This window comes from Plasmopara halstedii (assembly GCF_900000015.1).
Source record: "Plasmopara halstedii genome assembly, contig: Scaffold_614, whole genome shotgun sequence".
NCBI lineage: Eukaryota > Oomycota > Peronosporomycetes > Peronosporales > Peronosporaceae > Plasmopara > Plasmopara halstedii.
In genome coordinates this window covers 195,044-212,924 of record NW_020187532.1, presented here as the reverse complement: position 1 = coordinate 212,924, position 17,881 = coordinate 195,044, and the positions used below count along the sequence as shown (strand labels likewise).

The window sequence follows — 17,881 nt, the reverse complement described above, 5'->3', positions numbered from 1 at the left end:
ACCACACCCAAACAAGAATACGGTACGGGGCTAGGTAGCCAGTAGCTATGCATGTATTTTGATTTTACTATATATATTTAGTATATCTAGAAAAATTTAAACTTTTAAAATTAGGAAAAATAAATAAATAAAAATCAGATCTGGATTAATAGGGTAAGGCAATAATCACTCTTGGAGCAAGCGGATTGCGATCCGCTAACTCGTACTTGTTCTAAGTATAGAACGAAGGGTCGGTGACCTAAATTACGCTTCCTTAAGCGATAAGCTACGGCAGCCCCGCTGCACTTTCAGTAATGCCTCATTCCGTCCTCGCGGCACGGAAATTATACTTCGCATTGAATGCAACGCCTATCGCTTTCTCGATGTAGTATGATAGACGCGACAGGTCTCGGTGCGAACCACGCCCAATCGGAGACCCTTCTGAAAAATGATATTTGTGATCTCCTTCAAAAGGCCCTGAAACCATAGCGGCAATGAGATTATTCTACTACTGGATAAATGCGCCAGTTCTCGCCCCCCTTGACAGGGAGACAAAAACTTTGGGCGCGCCCGCCACGCCTATTTAGGCGGCGTGAATACCCGTGACGATCGTCGCTACATATTTTTACATGAAAAAGCTCTTTTTATAGATTATGATTATTAGTACTCAATCTAGCTCGCTGCCTCCTAGTTGGGAGACCGCAAGTGGGACGCGCTGTTGCTCCATTTTGAGCATGATTATATTCACGGCCACCTTGGCTTCATTCATCCAGAAGGCCTATAAGCTTTATACCAGCTTCCTCTTGGTGGGTACCCACCGACGATCGGTGGGGTGATCCTGGTGGTGTCACCAGCGCATTCTCCAAGCTAGTGAGCTCCAAATGACCGCCTCCATCCCTTTGGCCACTACTTCGTTGATCTCACGGGGACCATCGACGGGTATCAGCTTATAAGGCTAGTCTAGTTGCCCCGGGGACAAATGCTAGACCAGTTATGTTTCATCCTCGCCAAGAATACAGCCATTTCACGACTCAGCAATGAGATCGCCTACAAGTTCAACCTGGCGCAAAAGTTGCCGTGCTCTTTTCACAGAAGATGCTTAGTTTGTAATAGCCCGCATTACTAAATGCACAGAAGTTAGGAGCGGGGCCGTGAAATTCGACCAAACTGGGAGTCTGCTCTTTGAGAAGGACATTTATTGAAAATTCATGTTACTTAGACCGAAACCGAATATATACGCTAATTATATCTTACAGTAGAACTGCCTTTATAAAACTGGCTCGCCCGGAGCCTTATCATTTTCATAAACACTAATGATACAGTTGTGGCAAATGTTTAAGAAATAAATACAAAACATACCCCTTTACAGGCCAGGCATGATGCTCTGTCATCTCAACAGCAAAAGCGTCCAATACTTAAAATTCCTACATATCTTGTGAATTTTGGTGCCATCGAGGTTGCGAATGTAGATTTTTGCATCCTTTGCTAGCAAACTATCCCATTGAGACAGCGGTGGTGGTCTGCTTCTTCTATACGGTGCCGTGGTTGTTAAACCGGAGGCCGCTTTTTGATATTTGAATGATGTAGCTCATGCGTCTTACTCAGCACCAAGCAAACAAGACGCCTGCACACACATACTAAAACCAGTGCACACTTCGTGCATTGACATGTGAAGTTTACCCAGACTACCCCTTGCCGCATTAATTAATGCTCAATGCTCGACCCAACTTCAGCCTCGCTCCTAAGATCCAGCGTCGTGATAGTCACGCGCTACTGTTGTGTCTCCACCAAGCGCTCTAGGCTGTCGACTTAGGATGCAAGCTAAATCATAAGCCTGACACCTCCTCCAAGGCCTGGCACGGGTTCCTCGCCATGTGCTCGTCGCCATGTGCTCCTGGCCTTTCGTGTCGTTTGGCTCATAACAATTTAGTGAACCACTCGTGAAGTAAAAGTCTGAGTTATCGGCTGGATTTTACATGCGCACTACGCAGTAACCGCAACGATACACTGCTTCTTCAACTTTTCTCGACCATTTTCGACTCAACGTTTTCATAAGACTCTCCAGGAATCTAGAATCTCGTCGCCTGCACGTGTAATGGCATTTCACTACGGAGTAAACGACACTTTACTTTTGGCACTTGTCCATCTCTTTGTCATTGCAAGGGTTCGACAGCGTCGAAGATTATTCTTTTACTACAATATTTTTTGATACTTGATTATGAATTGTATGAGGTAGCTTCTACAAAACAATATCTTTTTTAGGGAAATAGCAGCAATATCTTGAGATGTATGCTCGCGCCTTAAATTTTCGACGTAGTTCAACCTCACCAATGTTCAAAGTGTCAGAATTGTTATTGAAACTGGATTGTTGCGACATTACTAACTTGATGCTTAAGTAATGAGATCCATAGCGTAGGTATAAAAGCCGGGCTTGAGTACATGTTTCTGTGATTTGTGATGGTCCTGGGTCCTCCTTCCTAAATTCTCCAGCGTAGAGTCAGCAGTTGATAGAAGGAGCTTGACTGATTCAATAAAAAATCATCGTGAGCATGACTGATAAGTCAGTATAAGAGCGCAGATCTAAACCAGTACGATTACTTCTGATTCTCTAGTAATTTCAACCTGTTCTCAATCTAGCGTGCGTGACCCTTGAAGCTGCTTTAAGCTGTAAAATTCTTAGTTAGTGAAGTTGTTAATGAAAGTATTTTTTGAGAAACTTCACGTGTTCGCTGCTTCTTGATACAATTGTCTCTCAGCATATTCATGCTAACTTGGTTGCTCCAATACGAGTTCACCAATAAATTGCTCTTTCAGGTGTATGTTTTCTCTTCTGTTTCAAATTTCCTACGATCATACGTTAACAATCTTCTTTGTTCGATCTCTATTTCTGGATGATCTCCCTTTCAGCTTATACATGTCGGGTCCCGGAGTCGATACTGCTCGACTTTATTGTTATTTTCCAGGTAGTAATTGTACAAAGCCTTAAACCTTCTGCTTGCTTTACAGCATCGCCACTGAAGGTTGCTTCAAGCGCGCCTAAATTTCTTAATACTTATAATTTTGTGAGAGTAGCATACATCCTCACCCTTGATTTGCCAAAGTGAGGACTGTGCACCGGCGTAAGCTACCATGTATATGCATCCGTATCTGAACTGCTTGGTTGAGAAATTCAAGTGGAACTTACGAAAGACAACTGACTTAGTGTGGTCCTTTATACAGCAAGAAAAATACAAGATAAAAATTAATTTAAAAAAACGACCCATTTGTGTCTGTGCAAACTTTATAATGATCTCTTTTCGTTTGCCCATTCGTAATCTCGCGGAACATGAGGAGCTCAATTCCGAAGCCCAACCAGCTCCTGGACACCCTTCTAGTGACTTTGCTCGTGTGTGAGCTAATTGTTATTACGCACACGCTATGGAAAGACAAGCAAATGCTTTACATTCTCATCGTCTTGTGCTTTGTGGTGGCGCTGGCTGTCAAGCTGATCAAGGCGTCGTTCGCCATTGGGGGCCGATGGTTCTCGTGTACATTTTTGCAGCACCTTGGAGATCCCTTGAAAAAGGCAGTGGCGATGAAGAAGTGGTGTGATCAGTCGTGGCAACTCGTCCTCCATGTGTCTATGAGTATGTTTGAGCTGTACGTGCTTCGCGATGAGACGTGGTGGCAGGATACAACAACTTGTAAGGAAAAGTCTCGGCGAGAAGGACTGTCGTTGACAATTTGGACACATGATTGACCATTTATTTCGTTTATTGATATATGATGTAGTGTGGGATCAGGGAACAGACACCGGTGTATTCCCATCACAAAAGTTTGCCACCAAGCTTCTTTACATCACGCAAATGGTAAGTCTTCTGCTTGTTAGAGTATGGCAAGATAAAGCATATCTGATCGTTGTTTCCAAGGCTATCTATATTTACACCGCGTTCTCGTGCAAGTTCATGGAGGAAATTCGCAAAGATTATTTGGTCATGATGACCCACCATGTTGTCACAATTGCACTTGTCACTTGGTCCTACGCAATTGGTTTCTTACCTGTAGGTGTCGTTGTGCTACTGCTTCACGATTTGACAGACATTCCACTCGATATGCTTAAGATGGCCAATTACCTCAAAATGGAGGGCGTTCCAGGTCTATTTACAAGCGAGATCTTGTTTTTAACCACGATAACGTTGTGGTTCTACTACCGTATCTACCTCTATCCAACCAAACTGCTCTACACGACTATGGTGGAAAATCGTGAGGCAACCATGACAATGGCGGATGCTCACGACTTTACAATACTATTCCCGCATCCAGGCCCTCCGTCGTGGCTACTCTTCAACTTGCTGCTTACGACGCTCTACTGTTTGCACATTTGGTGGGGGTCTCTACTTGTGCGAATATTTGTAGGCATATTCACAAAAGGCGCTCACGATACAGCTAAGGAAGAGTACGAAGGCGCATCATCCGATTCGGACAACGACGAGTAGGTGCCAGTGGCGCAATTGATACTTTGTAGACAAAATAAAATGTTGCAAACTTTTGGAACCTCTTCTACTTGGTCTTATTTATCAAAGAATTTTTTGGTGTGTGGGATAAAAAGACAGGCATCATGATGGAGGCGTTGGAAGAGGAACGTCCGGCGTCAGCTATTTCGCTCGTCACAGAAGAATCGATTGTGAAAGAATTAAGAACGATGCTTCCTTTAATGAACGCGAACACGGCAACACTAAAGATCGTGATGCAGAAGCTTGCAAGTCGTTTTGGCATGAATTTTGCGGACATCAAAGCGCAGTGGAGGCCTAGAATTAAGGCGGTGCTTCCTGGATTGCTAGGACTATGTCAAAGTGGAGAAGGTGGGAATGAGAATGCATCTGCTGAAACGAGTAACGGAGATGAGGATGATGCTGATTCTAAACCGAGTAGGCGGCGCGCCGTCAATAAGCGTAATGCAGTGGTGGATGCTAGCGATGAAGAAGATGAATACGCAAATAGCAGTGATACAGGTGGAGGCTATCTTGACGGCTCTGAAGATAAAAGTCTTAGTGATGAAGAAGAACACGTCTTAGACAGTGATATAAGTGAGGGCAATGAATTGAGCTTAGGCAAAGGTGGCGCTCAAAGACGAACAATGGTGCGTGTCCTCTATGTAGGTATCAATAGCTTGCCTATGTCTCAGTTTGTTAGTGAATGCACATTGTTCTAGAGTCACAGAAAAAAACGAAAGGGTACGGAGTCTGCACTGCCAACAAAAAAGTCGAAGACAGCTGAGCATCCGGACCAGACAGGACTTGCATCTTTAAAGGAACTCGGTCGCGCAGCTGGGGCTCTCAAGTGCGTTTTAATTTTTCGTATTGCTACACAGATTGTACTCATCATGCTTGGTGTTTGATTTTCAGTCCCCAAGTTTACAAGCACCTGAAGAGTGCGAAGTCGACCGAAGAAGCAGAAAATTTTTTGCGCGAACGGCTGGATCAAGCTGGAATATCGTTTCACGGCTTATACCCGACATGCCGCGACATAAGCGCCGCAAAGAAGAAGCACGCCAGGGAGAAGGAGCTGGAGGGTATCGACACGAGCTTGATAATTTCGGACAGTAGGCCGCGTCGTGGAGGAGTGAGGCATATTTCGTACAAGGAAGACCCTATCAGTGGTGAAGAAGATGCTGATCACGACGATGCCGAGGATGATTTTGAAGAAAAATTAACGGCAAGTGATTCAGAGTCGTCGGAAGCTACATTTTAGTTGAACGATTTAGTACATCTTATAAAGCATACTTGAAAAGCTGCTAAATTCACAACATTTTCAATTTATTTGCTAGTTGATTGGCTGAAACTGTTAGGTTTACTAACTAGCGCGATTGGTTGTCAGAGCGCGAAGTGTGTGGCCGATAACAATTGCTTTATCAGTTTCCAGAACCCGAACGTGAAGCATCATGCCGTCCTATAGCCAGGAGCCTGAAGACGCTCAGCGTGCCGCGAAGGCCCGCGGATCGCATCTTCGTGTGCACTTTAAACATTGCCGTGAAGTTACGCACGCCATCAAGGGCATGCCCCTGAACAAAGCTAAGAGCTTTCTTCAGGCTGTGCTCGAGTACAAGCAGGCTGTGCCTTTTACTAAGTTTACGGGTGGTTGCGGTCGTCATGCTCAGGGAAAGCTTCGCGGTGCTGCAGGTGACAAGTGCAAGTGGCCGCAAAAAGCCACCAAGATCATTTTGGACCTGGTGAAAAATGCCGAGGCCAACGCCGAGGTCAAGGGATTAGACACGGACCTGCTGTACATCTCTCATGCCCAGGCCAATACTGCAATCAAGCAGCGTCGTCGTACCTACCGGGCTCACGGCCGCATTGGCCCTTACATGTCTAATCCAGCCCACATCGAGCTGATTTTGACGGAAAAGCGCGCTAATGTAGCCAAGGCCGTGGAAGAAACCAAACCTGTCAAGGTTTCCCGTAAACGTCAGGCCCAGCTTCGCCTCAAGTCCGGCGGTGGCATTCCGGCCAACTAAGTTGTTTTTTGATATGCACGGAGTTTTTGCCGTGAAGCACAAATGGCCGGTCAGGAATGAGCGCTTGTAGACGCATGGGGTTGGCGAAAAGTATGGTAATCTTTTAAATACAGCTTTGCTGAAAATGGGTTCTACTGATGCAATGTTTGTTGCACCGAGCAAGAGCGTCTTCCAATCTGCTCTGTTCGTGACTTCTGTGTGGTCGGTTAGCTGGGCACCATTGCACAGGTTCGATAGTAATAACTAGGATGGACGGAAATAAATACGCTTTGTCTGAGACTAAAGTGAGGTACATCCTTATGATGATGATTTACAGCGATATGGCAGCAAATAAAAGCAGATTCGCTGACAAAAGTGATGGAGCGTACTGCTTGATATACATTCTTAGCGTACCACGGACGAGGCATACTGGCAACTTCTCATCAATATTTGTGGTCAGAATTCAAACCTTGCCGCATGGATTGCGATCGAAGATGAGTCGCCTCTGGCTCATCTTTCTACATTGAGTGATCGTGCACAATGTCTCAAATGCACTTCATTGTGATCTCTGCACACTATATTATTGTACTGAATAAGGGGCCTGTAACTTGATATTTTTACCTAAATTCTCCTTCCTTTTTAGCCCATTTTAGATTAACTACAAAGTTGGGTCTAGTTTTTGGCGGGAATGGCTAATAAATAGCAAGATGAAGTCTAAGACTCAGAGCTCTCTGCTGAGTTTCTTTAGCCCCCCTTCATCAGAGGATGCTTCGGCAAAGAAGAACAAAGCCCTACCATGTAGCAACAAAAGTTCTGGGGAGAAGTTATTTAGCTCGACTCGTAAGAAGATTGAGTTCTCCCCCAAGCTGAGGCAACCGATGGCTAACAAGGTAAATGCGGTCGGCGATGTGGAGAGAGAATGCTTATCTTCGAAGACAAACTTGAATGCCAAACGCAAGACTTACGAGGACTTTCTTGGCACAAGTTCTGAGGAGGACGGACCCGTGACGGCAGACAATTCGAAGCCAATAATGCTGAGGAAACGTGCAAGAAAGATTGTCGTTAAAGATGACGACGACTCGGACGACGAGCCTCTTGTGTCAGCTTATCCAAAAGAGAAGAGTTCGTGCAGTGTTATAAGTAGTGAAGAGGAATGGGATCATGAGAGTATAGAAAAAAGTGGCGATGGCGAGGTGTCTGAGTTCAGTGGTGCAGAGGAAGAGCCTTCGGATGATGATGATCGGGTCGGTGAAGGCGCGGAGCGAAAAAATTTGCCACTTCAAAAGCGAAGAAAAAGCGCTTCAGAAGCGATAAAGAATAACAAAGTATTAACAAAACCCTTTTCGTCCCCTCCACTTGCGGCAAAAACGAAGTGGGACAATGGAGCCTCTGCATCGAGTAAAATCTCGGCACCTTTGGTGGACCGTCCCGTTTTGCCCAGTACTGTGGCGGGTGCTGGCAATCACATGCACGATTCGCTACCTTGGCTGCATAAAGATCGACGCGACATTAATGGCCAAACGCCTGACTCTCCAGACTACGATCCACGCACTTTGTGGGTCCCGCCAGAGTTTCTGAAGAAAGAAACGCCGGCCATGGTACAATGGTGGGAAGTCAAGGCGCAGAATATGGACACAATCTTGTTCTTCAAGGTTGGAAAATTCTATGAATTGTTTCATATGGACGCTGACGTTGGCTTCAAAGAGTTGAATCTCATATATATGAAGGGTGAAAAAGCACATTCAGGCTTTCCAGAGATCGCGTACTCCAAAATGTCGGCTCAATTAGTCGCTAAGGGCTACCGTGTCGCTCGTGTGGAACAGACAGAGACTCCTGACATGCTCAAGGCCCGAAACAGCACACTAGCGAAGAAGGCAAAGGTTGTTCGTCGTGAAATGTGCTCTTTACTATCCATTGGTACGAACACAGCCAGCTTTTTGGATGCTCCCTTTTCATCTCAGGATCAATCGCCCAAGTATCTTTTAGCGCTCAAAGAAACTTGCGATGTCACACAGAAAAAAGTTCGCTTTGGTATTTGTATGGTCGACTGTGCATCTGGCGCCTTTCAGTTGTCTGAGTTTGACGATACGGAGCAAAGAGACCGATTAAAGACGCTGTTTGCCCAATTTAATGTTGTCGAGATTGTAACTGAGCGATTTCACATTTCAACTGACACTAAATTGTTACTGCAGCACACTGTACCTGCTGCCATTCGCTCTGCCCTGCGAGTGGGGAAAGAATTTTGGGATGCATCGAAAACGGTCGATGAAATTGAGCGTGCAGGATATTTCAAGGACCATGGGTGGCCGGAAGAGGTGCTACATTATTTAGAAATGGACAAAGCTGTAAAGCCTGAAGGACAGCTAGCCATTAGTGCTCTCGGTGGTTGCATTTGGCATTTGCGACGTAGTATAATCGACCAAGAATTGCTGTCGCTGTGTAACTTTAAGCGGTACAAGCCTTCGGACGAAGAAGCACGACAAGCTCGTGCAGAAAACAAAGCTCTATCAGCTGCAAAAGCTGAACTAAATCAACAGTATGTCGTGCTAGACTCTCAGACGATTCAAAATCTTGAAGTGCTTTGTAATAGCTATAACGGCTCGCGCTCTGGCTCTCTTATCGATATTATGGATAAAACAGTGACAAGCTTTGGTCGCCGCATGTTCCAAGATTGGGTATTAAAGCCGTTGTGCAAAATTGGCGACATTCAAGAGCGTCTTGATGCGGTTGAAGAGCTGGGAAACAGTAGTGATTTGATGATGGAAATTCGTGCCTATCTTCGCTTATTACCTGACTTGGAGCGGTTGCTGTCGCGAATTCACGCGCTTGGATCTGCGCATCGATCCAACGAGCACCCGGATAGTCGTGCAATCATGTATGAGTCTCAGATATACAATGTTCGCAAAATTAAGGACTTCCTAGCCGTGCTAAACGGATTTGACAAGGCCATGAACCTAGCATTTGAGCTGGGTCCTCGATTGTCGCAGTCTAAATCGACTATTTTACAGTCGATTCTTAGAAGATATAAAATTGAGGACGCTTTTCAGCCTAATGTCAGGCATGGCCTTTTTCCCGATCTCACTGAAAAACTGGAGTTTTTTAAGCGCAGCTTTGACCAGACTTCAGCCAGGACAAGTGGCGTAATCGTACCTCAAGCTGGTGTTGATCCAGAATTTGATGCAGCCTGTATTGAGATTGCAAATGTGGAGGAAGAGCTTGCAAACTATCTAAGTAAGCAGCGCACGGCGCTTCGGTGTCAGCAGATTTCGTACTGGGGGAAGAAAAAGGAAGATCGCTATCAGTTGGAGGTCCCCGAAAGCGCACTTTCAAAGCAGCCAATAGAGTACGAGCTTAAGTCGCGCAAGAAAGGGTACAAGCGTTTTCATACTGCAACAATTCGTGCTTTACTAAAGCGATTAGCTAATGCAGAAGACCAAAAAGAGGGAGCTTTGAGGGATCAGACTCGAAGAATTTTTTACAAGTTTGATACAGATTATAAGCATTGGATGAAAGCGGTTCAGTGTCTGGCCGTGCTGGATTGCCTAGTCAGTCTTGGATTACTCAGTAGCCAGAGCGAAGGATACTCGAAGCCCGAGGTAGTGGCGGCAAGCACTGACAATAATGGAATTCCTTTTATTGAAATTGAAGAAGGTGTACACCCTTGTGTAGCTGCAACGTACACTGGTGGAGACTTTATTCCGAATGATACGCGGCTTGGCATAGAAGGGAAAGGTCAAATGGTTGTATTAAGTGGACCAAACATGGGTGGTAAGTCGACGTTGCTGCGTCAAACGTGCGTTTTGACTCTCATGGCACAGATCGGGAGCTTTGTTCCCGCAACAAAATGTCGTCTGAGCCCCGTCGATCGTATATTCACCCGAATTGGAGCTTCCGATCGTATTCTTGCCGGCCAAAGTACTCTATTTGTTGAGCTGGCCGAGACAGCGACGATTCTCAATCACGCGACCAGCCACTCGCTTGTGATTTTGGATGAACTGGGACGAGGAACGTCGACGTTTGACGGTACGGCCATTGCATTCGCAGTAATCGAGCATCTTCTAGGCGACATTCAGTGCCGAACAATGTTTGCCACTCACTATCATTCGCTAGTTGAAGAGTACGCGGAAAACGACAAGGTCTCGCTCGGCCACATGGGATGCATTGTCGACTCTGGGAACGAACGAAAGGTGACTTTCTTGTATAAGCTGGAGGAGGGGATGTGCCCAAAGAGTTATGGTATCAATGTGGCCATGCTGGCCAACTTGCCGGACGAAGTTATTCGTTGTGCCGCAAAAAAGTCGGAGCAGTTTGAGCGCTCTTTGCAAGCTAATTCGCACATCGACCAAACGAGACTTCAATTTGCACAAACTGTAAAAGAACTGGTAGCACAAGGCGAGGAAGGCATTGACAAACTCAAGCAGCTGTGGGAGTATGCGCGTAGCATAGCTTAGTCGAATAGGGATATCACTCGTAAACTAATTTTATAGTGCTTTACTGACACTTACAAGAAATATTTACACCTTACCTATTGTTAATGTCAGTTCACACCAGGTGACACGACAAGACCTCCTCGATCGTTGCTGCAATCTTAATCGAAGATGTTCCAGGCGCGGAAGGTTGTGAAAGCGATTGGTTTCAATTGCGGAGATTCTCGCCATGCATGAGGCGTTAAAACAATGCAAGCCAGTGTTGTTGGGTTTACGGAGAACGAGATTTGCATCTCCGATCAGCTCCGCGATTCGCGCAGATGCTACATTTGCGGTAATACAAAAAATTTGCGCCTCGCGTGCACCAATTGCTCTCGGCTGAGATCCATGAAGCGTCGGACTCTCGTGGGATGACGGCCCTTCGCGGGGAGCGTAGAATCCCAGTAGGTGTAGGGCGACCTACACTTGTAAAAGTGCCGAGGTTAAGTTTAAAATCTCTGAGCGAAGTTTTATGTATTTGATATCGTGTCCCGATCCTGGATGTCATCCTATATATGGCGGGGCTAGAGCGCCATTAGCCAAAGGTAAAGTGGCAGTCGAAAATTACAGGTGGCATACACTTCCCTCCCTGTGGAGCTTTGGCGACTCATGAACGCATCTCAACGAGGAACGAGGCAGAACTGCTCGAGCACAAAGCTGCGATATCTTGTGTGCAGGACTTGAAAAAATATGCTAGGTGCCTCAGGCAAAGATCGGAAGGCAGAATGATTCGAGCTCACAGGGTGAGACGAGCTCGCGGTTGTCACTCTGTTGAGACGAAATAGAACGACTGTATGTCGTGGCTTCCAAAGTGGATCTCTGACAGGACGGCAAAGACCAGTGTCAGCTGCTGTCTTCTTTTCCAGGGCGAGTGAAGATCAAAGTTGACTGGAAGCCGCGGTCTTCTGTGACAGTGCTGTTGAAGTCGACGGGTTACTTTACGTTGCAATTAGAAGAGATAGACCCTACGGATAAGAAGGACTTGTTCATCCGTGACGGTACTGCTGAGTCAGCACACTGTGTGACGGTCGTAATGTCCGGAATAGCAAAGAGAGGCAAAAATGATTATTCACTCATGAATGGAATGACCAAGAGCGACTTTGTGGCTGTAAGTGCTCCGTCACTACTGCCAGACGAAGCTCTCCGAGAGATCGAAAACTATTCCTCGGGTATATTTGCAATAGAGTGCAGGACAATGAGGCCACTGAAATGGTACGGAGGTGAAGCTGAAGTCGTCATTTGTCATAGATGAAACTGTCATTGGAAACACTCGCGCAACACTGAATGTGAGGAGTCATATAGCTATCCTCACAGATCTTCCGGATCTGTTTTGTCATTTGTTGAAGGAATTTCACAGCGTCACGAGAGATCTACCACGCGTGTAGCTCATATTAACTTGGCTTTAAGAATCAAATATTACTTCACCCGACATCGACCCTTTTTTAGAGAGCTGTGTAGCGTCATTGACGCTTTCGTCAGCGCAAAGTATGACGCGAGTTTGGTGAGAAAGTAGACCTTCACACATGGTTCCGACATTCTGTATCCGAACGGTTGACAGTACGTGGTAAAATGTGCATACTTAGAACAAGCTTAATACAGCCACCATATGCCGTTTCTTCAACGAAGTTTGCTGCAAAACAGAATGATTAATTGCACTTATATCACCGCCCTTGACCTGGCTGACACATAAAATCAGCTGCTCATGAGAGACAGCGATAAATCTCTCAATGTAGCTTGTACTCCCTGCTGGATGCTTTGGAAATGGCATTTATACCACATGTACCATCTAATGAACTAGCAACGATAAATAGTCTGGCGATGTTCAAACGACATCGTGGCTATTCACAATTCTGTTTTGAAGATATTTGGTCCATATTCGTGCAAAGCACGCGACGTCGGGTGTGTAGAGCAGTGACCGAGTGTATGCGCTTAGATGAGCTATATTTCATTATAGACAAGTTTGAGTTCGGCGTCAGAGATTCTTTTTTAATGTCATCAAAAAAGAATCTCTGACGCCGAACTCAAACTGGCAGAGCCTGTGAACAGACCCCGCAAAGATAAAGGCCGATGTAAATTGACCCGTACCCTTATTCCAAACGGACTTATTCAAGAGGTTCGATCTGGCCACTACTGGTTGAAGTACAAGGCAACAAATGCCGACATGGCACGGCCCCACACCAATGTAAAAGAGCATGTGAACACGCTTGTCTAGCCAGCGTTAAGAGGGAATTTATACTTATACAGCTTACGGAGAGAAACTACTTGCAACGCAGTAAGCTCTTAGGAATCTCAGTATGCACCTGTCTGGTTTGAAGTCATTTGAATCTATACATCGTTACGTACAGCGATTACAACACCATCTTTTTTGCAGAGAATGGCATGAATGTTATCCTTCTTCGCTAAGTATGCATTTGAAATAGGGTACACGCTGGGTTTGACCTTAATGTGATAATCGATGGGCTTTGCTCCGCGCATCTATAAAATGTCGCATGTCGCGAAAACGACGTTGCCAATTGATGAGGCGATAAGTTCAGCGTACGAGTCGAGCGACACAATTGTCGCATTGCTGATAGATTTATGAAGCAACGGGTTTGAGAGCTTGAATGATGTATTGTCAAATCATGCGTCTGCGCGTCTGCACCGCTATGCATTTGACTAAGAATGACTAGATTAGTACGCTGACATCATGGTGCTCAGAGTGCAGAGTTGCCTGACGATGAGAGCTTGAGGAATAGTATACTGTACGAGGTACAGCTATACTCCTTGAGTGGCTCTCACGGTGAGTGTTATGTATTTATGGCTCAAAATGGGTAAGTGAGAAAGCATACGCGTCTGAAACGTGTAAATATGTTAAATACTCACCACAATCGGCGGCACCATCGATCAGCCTGTCGGTGCTGGTAGATTGTTGACTGTCCGTACGTATAGATTTTATATTCAATCCTTTAAAAGGCACGTACGGTATACCGGCATTGTGACGTCCGAGTAAGTTGGCTCATCTGGCTGCTGCCATTAATTATGTGACCGAAAGAGGCTCTTGATCATATTTAACTCCGGATACACTTTGAAGTAAACTCAGTGATTTATTTTAAGATGATTGCGCATCATGCGCCGGAACCGCAACGCTATGGCTGAAGATCATTACAGAAATAGCAGCAAGTCGGTGCCGGAGGCACACGAATATTACGTGGGCGAAGTGTGTTATTGAATTCAGTTAATTTATCTTCACATGTGGTCTGTGATAATAAGTTGTGATAGCGATACATTGGACTGCTCGCGGTAGTAGCAAAAAAGTTTACATTGAACATTTCAAAAAGAATGCAAACAAATCTTGTGTTTTACTTGGACTTACTGAAGTCATACCACGATCCCGTAATCTAAAGCCAGTCAGATATGAATTGCCCCGTTGGAGAAGGGGTGCCGTTTTCATCATCCTTGCAGGTGGGTTGCTTTTTGTATTGGAATAGCGCGGTTCTCATCCGCCGGATTGCTGCATGTAATGCAGTGTGATTACGAGGCTCAGAGAGCGAATGTAAGATTTGACAATGAAACACTTGGTGGGTCGGTGGGTACACCAGGGCTGCTGATGAAGTGATAAAACTACATTCAACTGAACCCCCTATAGAAATCTAAAATTCCACTTCGGAAAGACTGACCTGATGCCGTGTGTGCTCACGATATGGACACCGTTCGCCTTGCGGAAAATAAGAGCCTTGGTTGTTAGCAATTCTAACCGTCCCATGATTGAAAACGCGCTCGCGTGTTAACTTTTGTGCGCTTGTTTCGCTTTTGGTATGAGCGGAATGCTCGCTTGTAAACGCAAACCACGCAATGACCGGCATTATACGAGCTAAGAATTTAATTTACGTTGATGACTTGGGCAAGAGTCGGTGTGACTCTTACGCTAGCATTAGAGCATGCTGGGCTTTTGAGTCACATACATATCATTGATGACGGGCATAATTTTGCCGTGAGTTTAACGTCGAGTGTTTCAAACTTCCCGACTATAAAAAAGTGCACATAGTACTACACTTGTATAGCGGGTGGGTGATTACAGAGATGACACGGCTAGATGTGTAGTCGGGGTTTGCGAAGAAGTTTCGTCAAGACTCGGTGAGTTGCTGCAACTATTCTCATCAAAGAATATCTGGCGTTGTCTCCGTAAAATTGCGCCGATCGCATAGATCGCACCTTTTGTAAAGGCTCCTTGAGCCATTTGTCTTGGTGCACTGGAGGTAAATCGGTGCAAGTTTGCTCTGCGGTGCAGGTACCGACACTTACAGATAGTTGAGTGGAGCTCCATGCGCAGTATCCTCTCGCTGAGCGGTCACTTTTGCGCAGTTTCTTACAACGACAAAAATGCGAGCCCCAGTTTTGTCCACATCATAGTTGGAAAAGGTGTGATGAGTTAAGCACTAAAATCTTTCGACCTACTTACTTAAATATTTGGAACAATCGTATGGAATTCACATTTCTCTTTGGTGTAATTGTAATTGATCATATGTATGGAATTATCGTCGTTTGATGATACAGATCCAAAATGGAGGGGTCCGTGATACTCGTGAATGGCTAACCACACGACATCATATAAGACAACTTTATAATAGAAAGGTGAAACGTATATGTATTGTATGAATCGTGTCACTGGGGTCAAATTTATCCTCGCCATAGTAATTCAATGGAGCCACCACTGCCCAATGTTATATATTTGAATGACGTCGGCGGAGGAAGACCCCAAATTTTACTGTATGTTTTTCATGGACACGTCACTTTAAAAGAAAAAGCCCGGGAACTAACAGTTGCGTTGTAATGAAGTTAGACGATTATTTAAACATCTTCGCGGTGTTCAACGAGCTTGAACTGGAAACATCAAACGTGATGTGTGCACAAATCAAAAAATTGGGCAGATTCATGTTATCTGTTTACTCGCAGACTAGAGTTTGTTGATTTGTATCTTTCTTTATTTCAGTGGCAATAGATCGCAAAACTCTGATACGACTGTTGGTGACAAGCCCAAAGAGCTACCTTTGCATCCGCGGTCGTAATCAGACGCCAACTTTGCGGCTAGCAATTTCAGACGAAAAATGTTTGATAGCGGTAGCTATTCAATTGAGCTCATGAAAGCATCATTGCAGCGGGAACACTGGCATTATCGACAACTGAGGCAGTGAACGTTGCTGCGATAGAGGTGACTCAAGATATTTCTTTATACTACTACTGAATTAAAAGATTGAGGCTAGGTGCAAATGATGTAAGCTGACAGAATACCTGTGTAAGTATCGAGCTAAACGAGCTTACCAAAGGCGATGCACATGAACTTCAAACTGATATTGATATAAGACTGTGCCAGTTAAACATTGTGCTTTCTGAGTATGTCAGTACCGCCGAAATGCTCAAAGACTCCAATAAAAAACGCTGCCGTGGACAAGTAACCTCATGCAGGCGACGTAAAGCCGGATCCCCGAGGACCATCGCAGAAATGCCGAGTAAAAAATTGTCACCTGCTACGTACATTATAGATTTGTACATACAACTCACACTTTTGTAGAGCACATTTATTGTACAGTTGTCCGACATTATCACGACAATTTGAAGTAGCTGTACGTACATAAAGATGAGATTAATTAAGACAATGACTTTGTAAAGACGAGATTTGAGGTGCATGTGTGCTGTAAGCCTCACGTTTAGCAATACAAATAAAATTGTGTAATTTGTTATCAGTATAAGAAAGCTTATTTGAAACATACGAGACACTTGAGAAACGCTTTTGGATTCACACCTGAATGGAGCTTTCAAACTTATATCATCCGCGTGTTCGTTAACGCGGACACTTTGCGTCAAAGCTTTCTCGTGCTTTGTGCACTGAAAGAGGTGCGTGTCTTAGCAGTTACTTTGTAGTGTGCATTTTGAGTTAGTCTCATAATTTTATCAGATGTCATACTCACTTAAACTTCGTTTTTCTAGCGCACCGTGAGCATATCCATATATCGAGCGCACACGGGCCGCCTGCTACTTCTTTGCGTCGACTACACTTCCTATTCTTACTGCACCAGAATTTGTTGAGAACAATCAGGGATCATTTGGTTTGATCTATATGACTCTCTTGATTATCATCGGGTGTACAATCGAAAATCGTAGCCAGCAAAGTGCGCCTGCGGGAACACAGATGGCTTCATCTTTTGTTAAGAGAAAAATTTGCTCTTCTTTCAGTTGTACGGTAAGCTGAATTATACAAAGTGTTGCGCTTTGCATCGAGTGATTGAAAAGGCGCGCAAACTCTTGCTCAGGCTATATGTGCTTTGTGTTTAGACAGCAAATAATATTTTCTGGTTCGTGAATATTCCCTTCTCTATCACTACAAACGGCTTTGATGATAATCAGTGTTTGCGTGCATACTTCTACAGATATTTATGATGATTGTGGTAGAAGTACAGATCTCCGTTTGATGTGGAATAGTCCTTCTTAGATAAATTCGAATTGTACAGCACGAACAACCGGATTACATATCCGTTATCATATTCTCGGCCCGTTAATATAGGACAATCTACCAACCGTCGTTCTCGCTGACGAACGGATACTACACGCGTTATCCATAGCGCCTGGAGCCTTTTTTAAACTTGCCATCGCGCAGTAAATGTTACACTGGTCCCACTGCAGGGCACTATATCATGCAAGTTTCAGAAAGGCGCGGTTGTTGTCAGCGTAATAGCGTTTGGTAGGAATCAATGATTGTTACTCGCCGTATGTTATCTTCGAGCAGAATGATCATACTGATCGTTCTGTTAGCGTACGAATGTCCACACTCTCGGAATTCCATCACGTAGATATATTTACAGTGCGATCTAGAGCACCATTCAAATATTTTCATATGATTTCTGTTTATCATTGCACATTACGGATGATATTCTCTGGAAGTTTGAGCGCGTTGCATCCTGTCCCGAATTAGCTTAGAATTATCGCGTGG

The 17,881-nt window shown here is 44.8% G+C and overlaps 5 protein-coding genes across 5 annotated transcripts; 4 read left to right on the top strand and 1 right to left on the bottom strand.

Moving 5' to 3' along the window:
• Positions 1-3,304: 3,304 nt before the first annotated feature.
• On the top strand, positions 3,305-4,454 carry PHALS_12074 (lag1 longevity assurance isoform partial; the record flags this gene model as incomplete). Its single annotated transcript, XM_024727548.1, has 3 exons — positions 3,305-3,662; positions 3,751-3,827; positions 3,888-4,454. The coding sequence occupies 3 exons, from the start codon at positions 3,305-3,307 to the stop codon at positions 4,452-4,454; spliced, it is 1,002 nt and encodes a 333-aa protein (XP_024578114.1).
• A 122-nt stretch (positions 4,455-4,576) lies between these two features.
• On the top strand, positions 4,577-5,709 carry PHALS_12073 (Homeodomain-like; the record flags this gene model as incomplete). Its single annotated transcript, XM_024727546.1, has 3 exons — positions 4,577-5,098; positions 5,171-5,298; positions 5,364-5,709. 3 exons carry the CDS (start codon positions 4,577-4,579, stop codon positions 5,707-5,709), a joined length of 996 nt encoding a protein of 331 aa, XP_024578113.1.
• A 190-nt stretch (positions 5,710-5,899) lies between these two features.
• Positions 5,900-6,472, top strand: PHALS_12072 (ribosomal protein l22; the record flags this gene model as incomplete). Its single annotated transcript, XM_024727545.1, has 1 exon — positions 5,900-6,472. The coding sequence occupies one exon, from the start codon at positions 5,900-5,902 to the stop codon at positions 6,470-6,472; it is 573 nt and encodes a 190-aa protein (XP_024578112.1).
• Positions 6,473-7,158: 686 nt separating this feature from the next.
• On the top strand, positions 7,159-10,902 carry PHALS_12071 (dna mismatch repair protein msh6; the record flags this gene model as incomplete). The annotated part of the gene is made up of 1 exon (XM_024727544.1): positions 7,159-10,902. The coding sequence occupies one exon, from the start codon at positions 7,159-7,161 to the stop codon at positions 10,900-10,902; it is 3,744 nt and encodes a 1,247-aa protein (XP_024578111.1).
• Positions 10,903-16,211: 5,309 nt separating this feature from the next.
• On the bottom strand, positions 16,212-16,431 carry PHALS_12070 (uncharacterized protein; the record flags this gene model as incomplete). Its single annotated transcript, XM_024727543.1, has 2 exons — positions 16,212-16,283; positions 16,351-16,431. The coding sequence occupies 2 exons, from the start codon at positions 16,429-16,431 to the stop codon at positions 16,212-16,214; spliced, it is 153 nt and encodes a 50-aa protein (XP_024578110.1).
• Positions 16,432-17,881: the final 1,450 nt, after the last annotated feature.